This window comes from Abramis brama, assembly GCF_963993115.1.
Source record: "Abramis brama genome assembly, chromosome: 10".
Taxonomy (NCBI): domain Eukaryota; kingdom Metazoa; phylum Chordata; class Actinopteri; order Cypriniformes; family Leuciscidae; genus Abramis; species Abramis brama.
The window spans coordinates 22,571,273-22,582,082 of NC_139972.1; the positions used below are offsets into that span (position 1 = coordinate 22,571,273).

Sequence of the window (10,810 nt, forward strand, 5' to 3'; positions counted from 1 at the left end):
TCCAGTGGCCACAGCATAGGATGAACAATGGGATGAGGCAGGCAGACAGCGAGCAGAGTGCTTAGTGTTCCAGGCTGCCTACTGCTCCACAGATTAATACTGAATGACATCCTTTCTCTAATCCAATAGATGTGGAGGACCATTACCACTCCAGGCAACCCCTCTATCAAGTGCTGAGCTTGTTAATGCTGATGTTGTTTACTTACTAGAGAAGTGGGTTGAGAGCTTTTGTTCGGGCTATGATGGAGTCATAGTCAGAACAGTTGCTTGAGTAATTTACTGTAGATTCCAGTCACTAGTCTAATTTAAAAATGTGATCCAGAGGCATCCTGTCTTTACACAGGCATGTAAAAGACTAAAGCTCGGAGCATCTCTGATTCTGATTTGGTTCTGTGTGAATTAAAATGTCATATTTTCATTTATAGTTTTCACATTAATTAACATTATTTCTTAAATTATTATTTGTGGATGCTCCATTCACATACTTCAGGCCAATTCTTGTAACTAAAAAAAACTTTATTATATTTAATATATTTCATTACTGTATTTAACATAAAATATTTTAGAAATATTTTATTTAGCCATTATGTTCCCTAAAATGTAAGTAACTTGTTTATTAAACTATGTAGACAATGTAAACGTAAATGTATGTGTATGTGTGTGTGTGTTTGTACGGCCACTTTATTAAGTACACCTTTCTAGTACCAGGATGGACCCCCTTTTACCTTCAGAACTGCTTAAATTCTTCAAGACATTGATTTAACAAGGCGTTGGAAACATTCCTCAGAGATTTTTGATTCCTCAGAGATTACATATTGACGTGATAGCATCACGCAATCGCTGCAGATTTGTCAGCTGTCGCATTCATGATGTAAATCTCCTGTTCACATCCCAAAGGTACTCTATTGGATTGAGATCTGGTGACTGAAGGCCATTTGAGAATAGTGAACTCATTGTACCTTTGTGACGTGCGTTATCCTGAAGTATCCATCAGATGGGTCACTGTGGTCATAAAGGGATGGACATGGTCAACAACAACACTCAGGTGGGCTGTAGCATTTAAATGCTCATTTGGTACTATGAGGCCCAAGTAAATATCCCCCACACCATTACACCTCCACCAGCAGCCTGAACCGTTGATACAAGGCAGGATGGATCCATGCTTTCATGTAGTTTATGCCAAATTCTGACCCTACCATCTGGATGGCGCAACAGAAATCAAGACTCATCAGACCAGGCAACGTTTTTCCAATCCTCTATTGTCCAATTTTGTTGAGCCCATGCCAAATGCTGTAGCCCATCAGCTTCAAGGTTCTAAATGTTTTGCATTCAGATGATGCTTTTCTGCATGCCTCGGCTGTAATGAGTGGCTATTTGAGTTATTGTTGCCTTAGATCAACTCTAACCAGTCTGGCCATTCTCCTTTGACCTCTGACATCAACAAGGCATTTTCACCCACAAAACTGCTGCTCACCGGATATTTTCGGACCATTCTCTGTAAACCCTAGAGATGGTTGTGCATGAAAATCCCAGTAAATCAGCAGTTTCTGAAATACTAAGACTTAAATCACGTCTTCCCCATTCTGATGCTCAGTTTGAACTTCAGCAGATCGTATTGACCATGACTACATGCCTAAATGCATTGAGTTGGTGCCATATGTGATTGGCTGATTAGATATTTGCGTCAACGAGCAGTTAAACAGGGGTATTTAAGTGGCCGGTGATCGCATATAACTATAATAGTATAGGTTACTATACAGATGCACCGATCGACCGGTCAATCTCTCACGCATTTCCGATTTCGATGCTGTCCGTTTTGTTGCCGGCCCGCTGGCAACAAAACGGACAGCATCGAAATCGGAAACAATAGGCAGCGGCCCAAACAATAACGTCAGCTGCGCGTTCTTGCTCTCTTCCTCTCACTCACTCATCTCATTCACTCTGGTTAAATAGTATTTGTATCGCGCATAATTTTACTAATTCCCACAAGTTTCGCTCTCACATCAAAAGCGTGTACACCGGCACCACTGAACTATATAAGTGGACAGTGGCGGCGCTAGACCAGGGCTTGAGAATTTGCTTAGCACCGGCGGGGTTAATAAAGGTCTTCTGAAGTGAAGCGATGCGTTCGTGTAAGAAAAATATCCATATTTAAAACTTTATCGACTAAAATAACTAGCTTCCGGCAGACGGCCGTACGCAAGTCGACTTACGCCAAAAGAGTAACCCTTGAACTTGACGCACAACGTAATGGTTTGAACCATAGATATCATATATAAACGCTAGATGTCTTATGGCGCAGTCACTTCCGGCATCTCGGCCATCTTGTCACAGGCAGGCTTAATGTAAGGTGAGTGATCAGCACGCAAACAAATCCTCTTATCTCGCTGAAATCTTGACGGATTTGCAAACGGTTTGGTTTCTTACAAACGTTATTAACGTGGCTATAATTCCGAATGCTTGAACATGTAGGCTATGTTATAATTATTCATATGTATGCAGTGTCATAACTACATCTCTGACGTTTATAACAAACCAAACCGTTTGAAAATCGGTAGAAAATTGAGCAAGTTATGGTTATTTAAAAGTACATGCACCATTAAACGAGTGAGCGAGCTGTCTGTGGCAAGATGGCCGCCACGTGCGGACGTCGACCTCCATTGGCCAGCAGCGCGCACGAGACATCTAGCGTTTATATGATATCTATGGTTTGAACCGCAAGAGGCGTCAAAGCTTACGCTACTCCTACATCCGATCTTATACTGTCTATGCATCCGATCCTACATCATACATAGCTACATCGTCAAGGGTTACTCTTTTGGCGTAAGTCAACTTGCAAAATTAATACTGTGCTTAGTTCTTTGTACACTTTACAATGAATACTATAAATGCAGGGTATTGAAGTTATTGATGCAACGAATCCCTGGTGAAAAAAAAAAAAGAAGCTACATAGGCTATACTGATATTAAAATGTAGTACTTTATTTGTGTTACAAGTACATTACAAATTCATTACGAGTGTCTTCGAAACATACAAGCCAACTTAGCCAAGTGTATTATATTTGAGTAAAAAGTATATGCTCAGTAATACCTTTGGCTTATTCCAAATACTACAAATTGCTCTTTGTCTTTAATAACACAGGCACATTAATAAACAAATATTACTTAGCTTTGTACAATATACTATATACTATAATGTATTTTGAAAGTATTCTTCAATGTATTGTTACAATGATCATTTCCAGCACACAGTTAAAATATACCTAAAATATTTTTAAGTGCAAATAAACAGAATTTTCACTTCAAGTCTATTTTTCTAAAATATTTTTTTTGAAAATATAGCCTACTAAAGTCAATTATTTTAAAGTGTGTTAAAAGTTGTATTGTGAAAATAAGTTAAAGCATGATGCTAATATACTTTTAATATATTTAAAGATAGTAACATTTTTTGTTAGTAGCCTATACTTGCAATGTACTATTGAAAAAGGGAAAATATTTCAAATACACTCTTCACTGAAAAACTAATTGTAAGAAATTAATCTGTATTACATTTTTTTTTTACAATGAAGACTATCCAGTGTTATTTTACATTTGATTACATTCATTTCTGTAGTATTTCTTACCTGAATAGGCTACTGTTAGACCCACCTGAAAAACTTTTATTTAAAATCTCTCTTTTTTTCTACTGCATTTGTTTGCATCGGTGCATCTCTTAAAACTGTAAGTAGACTGTAAGTAGACTGAAGACAATTAAGCTATAGGAACACAACACCAGCCGTCTCTACACAGGGAATGTTGACCTCTTTTTCTAGCTGGTGACATAAAAATATACTTAAAGGCAGTGATATTTTATTAACCAAGCACCATGTTCTCCATCCACAGGGAAAATGAAGGTGACATTAATGCATAGCTTTTAGGAAAATCTATCATTTAAGTACCTTGACTGCACTGTGTGGGGCCATCTGGATTATCTATAGTTTTAAGTTAAAAATATTATTTTATATGCCTGAATCAACCTCATTAGGTAAGGTATGACCATCGAAAGTCAATTGTATAAGGCTCCAGGCACACAGAAATTAAGTGCAGAGTTTCACTTTTTACATTGTATAACCCAAGGAGTGTTGTAATAGTCACTTGGGTAAATCTCCTAATCCTAGGGAAAATCTCTTCATCCATTCTCAGCTAGAGAAAATATACCCAGCTGAGGATTCACCGCCTTGGCATATGACATTACCTGCTAGCACAGCGAGTGTTTTTTTAGCCAAAGTGTATGTGATGTCTTGTCAACAACCCTTAGGTCGTTTATATCTGGAACTGTCTCAAAAATAGGCCCAGAGGATTATGGTGCATGCACAGGCGTCAGATATCAGGAAAGGAGCTGAATCTGGTATAAGAATGTGTAAGCTGTTGCAGAAAGTGGGTCAGAATGAAAGCAAGGTGTTCATGGGTTCTCTCTGGCTGTGCAAACAGATGATTGTGAAGGTCACCAGATATTTGATTTGCTTCAGTGATAATCTGCTTGTTTTTATTTTTTGGAATTGTGCCAAATTATGCAATCTGTTCATTTCCTTTATGTTGCAATGAAAAGGGCAGTTTGAGGTGATGGCTGGTCTGACAGAGAAAGCACAACTAATGCACTCAGATAATTAATGTGCTCACATAAATTTAATGATTAGTCCTGCATACTTACGAAAGCATATTTTATTAAGGTAATTCAAGTAGCAGATTCCATTTGAAAGTCAACAAGAAATCAAAATGAAGCCTATTTAATTTCTGAATGCATGTTCCTGGTTTTATTTTGCATCATTCATTAGTGCATGTTATTGCAAATTGGAAAAAAAATAATCTTTATAGTATGAATGAAATGTACCTTCATCCTAAATGACTTTGCTTTTTTCATGTCTTCACATAATGCAAATTAAGTATTTGGGCATCATTTGAACAAACTTGCATTTCTGTTCTGGCTCTTTTCGGTGGGTAACACCCACTTCTCACTGTCCAATCAGTTTGCAATATTCAGAATTAACCCACCACCCAAAAATTTTTTTCTTATTCAATAATATCCAGTTGATCGTAGCTAAGCCAAGATGGCAAGACCTTTTTTACAGTCTCAATTCAGTTTAAGTTAATTCATCACTGCAATGTGTCCTGTTTCCAATGTTCTTCCTCTTTCTTGACAAATCTTGATCTCTCTCTCTCTCTTAATCAGCAAAAGAGCTCAGATTCTGAGAAACGACAGCTCATTGGCTTGCTCATTTCTTAGAACTTGTAAATTGACAAAAATGTCACCTAGGCCTCCGGCTCTTAATCTTTTGCTGTCCATTAGAGAACATGACAAGATAAATTGCTGTCACGGACGCTGTGTGAAAGAAGGTGCGCAGGTTCCCAGCTGGTTATTTCAAAAGAAGAAAATCCTCAATCTCTTTAATCACAAACCCTGCGGTCAGGGAAAATAAAGAAGGGAGGCTTAATTCACAGCTGACCCATATTTCCTTGTTTGAATTAAGATTATTAGAAGCTGCCCAACATATTTGTGTACAAGAAGCATGTAGTATGTAAGACTGCAATGTATTTTTTTTAAATGTTATTATAATTAGTATTATTATAAATATAATAACGAGCAGCACAACAGTTATCTGTGCAAAAGTAAAAGTTACTTTTGTCATAAGACTCACAGATGGAACAATAAAGTTCAATAACCTCACAATATTGTTGACTAAAACTTCTGAAGGGTTTATAAAAATGCACAGAGAATCTCATCGAGTTAAGCTTGTTTGGAAACAAGGTTATTATGTTTTAAATCACCCTTGATAAACATTTGATATGCAGTTTTGCATCTCATGAGAGGAGTGCATGTTTAGCTTCCAGTCTTCTCATCTGTTAAAAGCAGCGGTTAATCCAGACAAATGGCATCGTAACATCTCTCTCGAATGACCTACATCTCTCTGATACTGCTTTGACTTCAACACATACACAGCTTTTTACTGAGTAGATTTTATTTCATTCATAAATCAAATCATACAGAGCTGGGACAGAAATCATGGTTATTAGAAATTCATTTAAGCAGTGATATGTAAAACAATCCATGTTGAATCAGATGGAAAAGGAAAACATACACCTATAGTAACCCAGTGCTACTACACCATTACAATGAGCATTAGTGCCTGACTCAAGGACAGTAAATCAACAGGATTGGTGACATTGAGAGATCAGTCACACAGATCAGAAGTGCAGCAGTAGGTATTCACTCCAGGCACACAGAACTCCTCACATGTCCGGGAGAACACAGTGGCTGCGGTTAAAAACATATCAAGAAAAACAGGTCAATCATTTCTAGAATACAGAATTTAAAAAATTACATTTTCCTTTTTTAATCACCAGTGGAGTGGTAATAAATATAAAGCTGTTTAGGGTCATTATCATGAACTAGAATTAAAACCATAAAAAAAAACAAAAAAAAACATTAAACTTATTTTATTTTAGTTAGCTGCCAACATTTACATTTAGTTAGTTGAAGTGCTAAAACACATAAAACTAAAATAAAAAAGTTAAATAAAAACTAATAAAAAAACTAAAACATACAAAAACTATATAGATCAAATTTAAATAAAAATTATATAAAAATATGAACAAAAACTATAATAGTATATCAATGATAGCCTATCAAAATTATACTCACTATTACCGACTATTGAAAATTCAGTAAATAACTAAAATAATATTGTTTGCTTACGTGTTGCAACCGTTTTGCAGAAATTGCTTGAGGTTGGGCATTCAGTTGGGGTCTTGCAGTCCCCATCCACACAGGTGTAGCATGTCAGCGAGTGCACTGATGAGAGATTACATATTAGACAAATAGATGATAATGGTGACCTTTTTCTGCACTTTATCAGAGTATTTTAAATTTTTACTCCGAGACATGATAGCTAGCAATGTCCAGTTCGTTATATTAGATGATAGATAGATAGATAGATAGATAGATAGATAGATAGATAGATAGATAGATAGATAGATAGATAGATAGATAGATAGATAGATAGATAGATAGATAGATAGATAGATAGATAGATAGATAGATCTTTTTTCTTACCTGATGCGCTGCAGAGGAGCACCACAATAAAAGCACACACTAGGGCCTTCATGATGAAAACTGGTCTGGTCACGCAGAGGAACTTGATTCTTTATATACCTTGGTTACACCTTTTACCGTAAATACATTCTTTCTTACACAGAACAGTAATGCAGCATGACAGGTTTCATGTAACTAGATATAGATGTCAGCTCTGTTCCTTGACAAGGAAGTAAAATCTTAAAATAAAAAAGGACTGTCTGTCCTTGATGCAAGATCCAAGAACTTCTATCAAGCCTGTAACTCTAGGACATCTTTTTCTAACCTTTTCAACTCTTTTATCCATCCTCTGCCATCTGATAATTTAGTTATTTTAATTTTACTCAGGAATAAACCATTTGATGCCACTTTTTTTCAAATAACTCTGAACTGTTTTTACTGTGCTTCTATTTTATTATATTCTTTAGTACAGTTATTGAAACCAGTGTTGGGGGTAATGCATAACAAGTAACAAAAGTTTCATTATCAGATTACTTTTTTAGTTTACTTAGATTACTTAACTAGTAAAGTAACTACTTTTAAAACATTATAATGCCTATTGATGCACGTGATGCTTATTGTAGTTCTAGACTAAATGTAAACATGCATTTACTCATCTCACTTTCACAAAAACACAAAATATTACATTAGTTACTTTTTAGGGAGTAACACAATATTGTAATGCATTACTTTTAAAAGTAACTTTCCCCAACACTGACTGAAACCATAAACCACCATATTTTTGTGAGATGGGCATCTAATGGCCAGTGGCGGAGCCAGGATTTTTTCATAGGGGTGGCCAGGCAAGGGCCAGCAACCAGTCTGGGGTGGCACAGAAATATTAATTATTTTATCATAAAAAATGATTTATGCATTGGACCGTTTTAGTGTCTACACAACTGAATAAAGTTAATTTGTACTTAATTGTAATTGAGATTAGGAATCATGGAATACTGAGTGAATTTTATATTTTTGTATTATTACCCACCACCTCATATTAAAATGAATTAAATAGTAATAAAAGGGCACGCACTAAAGTTCAACTTGCTCAGTTAGCTTGGTTCTGGTTCTCAAAATCTCCAATAGCTTGTTCTACATTGTTGCAACTTCATGGATGAGATAACATGCAGATAAATACTGTAATCCAAAGATTATTCAACCTTCAATGCGTTTTTTATAATCAATTAACCAATATAATTCAACCAATTCTGAGTTTGTCAAAAAAAGGTTTAACTTTCTATATTAGTTGTCAAAATAAATAATTGCAACAGTTCTATCATACCGAAATTAAAAAGGAAAACAAAAGTTCTCTTTTGAATCCCCATGTGCAAGAATGTGAACAAGGCGGAAGTCAACAGCACATAATGTAAAATGTTATGTTTTTCATAATGTAATGTTGTCAGAATGTAAAAGTAGTTATTTTATGGATTTAAAAATTATCCATTTTTGTTTGTCCTTTACAAATTAACGCAAAATGAATGCATATCTTCTAGTACAAATGCACAGTGCTCACATTTATTTGGGACATTAAAACATTACATATCAGTTTGTGCCTTATATTGTGATCTCACATAGCAGAATATTTTAATCCAGACACATGTGACGCATATAACAAATACATGCATGCAGTTTTGACAGCTTTAATCGCCTTTTTGATTCTTACATGAGTTAATTGACGACAGAACTACGGCTACAGCACGCCGCATTTGCGCGCGATGTGCGTACCGCAAGCACAGTACAACGGCCGTCAGCCGTATGACAGGAAAGTTAGTTTTGCTGACATTTGACCTGACAACATCTCATCTTACCGAAGATAGCCAACTGAATAAGGACAACGGGCTTTTCTCAGCATCTGACAGAAGTGTCACAAGCTTTCACACACATCTTCTAAAATAAAAGTAGCATCAGAAAAAAAGAGAATTACATTTGTTGTTAACTGCACACTATTCGACTTCCTCAAAACGGTCTTGCAACCCACCAGTTGAGAAAGATTAACTCTATATTTACTATGTGCATATCACTGTCTGATGTTCTGCTGAAGCTCATTCGGCACTTGCTCATTTCCGCACTCGTTTGGCTTGCGCCTGGCGCTGAGGTGAAATTGGAGTGTGCGTCTGAAAAGTCTCATGTTTTTTGTGGTCTTAAAGAGACGGTTCAGCGTTTTAAGAAACGCAATTTTTGTCAATAAAAAAAGAGACAGAAACAGCAGTTGTGAGAGGGGTGGCCAAAGGGGTGGCCAAGCTTAGACCAAGGGTGTCCACGGCCACCCCTGGCCACCCCCAAGCTCCGCCAGTGCTAATGGCGCTTTTCCATTACCAGTACCAGCTCAACTCGACTCGACTCGCCTCATCTCGGCCTATGGTCTCGGCTCGGTTCGCTTTTCGCTCCGTTTTCCATTGCAGATAGTACCTCCACAATACCTGGTCGTCATAGCGACGCCGCAGGAAACTGCCGTGACTTAATCTTCTACGCGACACACACCCGCTACCCACACACACAGGACAATGGAGGAAATCGAGTGTATGCTGTTTTTGGATGTTTTTGTTTTTGCTGTTTTTTTATTCAGGATACTCCGTCTGGCGCGTGCAATGATGACAAAGTGAATAGTGACGATTCTCTCTGACCAATCAGCAGTCTGTCGTGTTTTCACGTCACATTTTAGTATCGCCTCAGCTCGCTTAGAACCTCCCCAGAGGTGAAAAAAGTACCTGGAAGCAGGTACAGGTACAACTTTTACACAGTGGAAAACTAAACAAAGCCGGGGCGAGCATGTACTGTGTAGTGGAAAAGCGCCATTTAGTGCAGAGCCCTTTAATTCAAATTCCACCTGCATTTCTAAGCCTGTCAGGTACCATAGAAAACCATCCAATTAATCTCCCCACCAACAATCCTCTGGTGTTCCACAGGGATCTGTACTTGGACCACTTCTCATTCTTTACTAAATCACTCAGTTATTTCATAACCTCTCATGGCCTTTTACCTCTTATTAAGAATGCAAATCTCATCTCAAAATAGAAATTACAGGCCAGCTGGCAAAATGATCTCTAATAGCATGGACCTTGGGGCCTTAAGGCCAAGTGAATTCAGTGCTTATTACAGCTGGGGCACGGACAGGCCTTATGGGTAATCTTTCTGAAGATTAGTATTGTATTGTTTTTAGGCATTGGCATTTCCATAGACGTTTGAGGTTATTGCTTTGAGGAGAGATCTTAGGGGATTGGAGGCCATTGCCAATGTTCAGCTCTCTAGACTAAAGTCAGGTTGCCAAATATGAAGAATATTTTCCACTTGAGAAACCATATCAGACAAGAAATTTCACAGCTTAACACAAAGTTGTCATGAATGTGGATAAGACAATGGATTAATTACTTAGTTAGAGCAAGTAGTGTTCATTAAACAGTTTTATTTCATTGCTAGTAATCACAATTTTGATTAAAAAAAAATGCACTGCATATCTTGATGATAACATTATATGTGATTAGTAATTTAAATATGTAATTTTAGTAAATGAAGATGTGTTATCTAGGATGAGGTATCTGTGAAAACAAAGAATACCTAAAAAAGCCATAATGATCTTGAAATCATTAGGTAAATGCTGTAATGTGGAGATTAAAAAACACAAGGGTCTAACTAACACAGACAGCAGGGGGCAACAAAGATCAAAAGTAATTAGACAAACATTTAGCAAATATGTGGCCTGCAT

The 10,810-nt window shown here is 36.9% G+C and overlaps 1 protein-coding gene across 1 annotated transcript; it reads right to left on the reverse strand.

The window, feature by feature from the left end:
• Positions 1-6,100: 6,100 nt before the first annotated feature.
• LOC311091643 (uncharacterized protein) lies at positions 6,101-7,240 on the reverse strand. Its single transcript, XM_084127640.1, has 3 exons — positions 7,090-7,240; positions 6,733-6,828; positions 6,101-6,291 (listed from the first exon to the last, which is right to left on the reverse strand). Exons 1-3 carry the CDS (start codon positions 7,139-7,141, stop codon positions 6,209-6,211), a joined length of 231 nt encoding a protein of 76 aa, XP_083983766.1. The 5' UTR covers positions 7,142-7,240; the 3' UTR covers positions 6,101-6,208.
• Positions 7,241-10,810: the final 3,570 nt, after the last annotated feature.

What these genes read in the sequence shown, in the direction of transcription:
- LOC311091643 (XM_084127640.1), bottom strand. Translation starts at nt 7,141, where the DNA reads ATGAAGGCCCTAGTGTGTGCTTTTATTGTGGTGCTCCTCTGCAGCGCA. An exon ending in GCTCCTCTGCAGCGCATCAG is followed by an intron (nt 6,829 to 7,089) that starts GTAAGAAAAAAG and finishes ATCTCTCATCAG; the next exon opens with TGCACTCGCTGACATGCTAC. An exon ending in CTGCAAAACGGTTGCAACAC is followed by an intron (nt 6,292 to 6,732) that starts GTAAGCAAACAA and finishes TTTTAACCGCAG; the next exon opens with CCACTGTGTTCTCCCGGACA.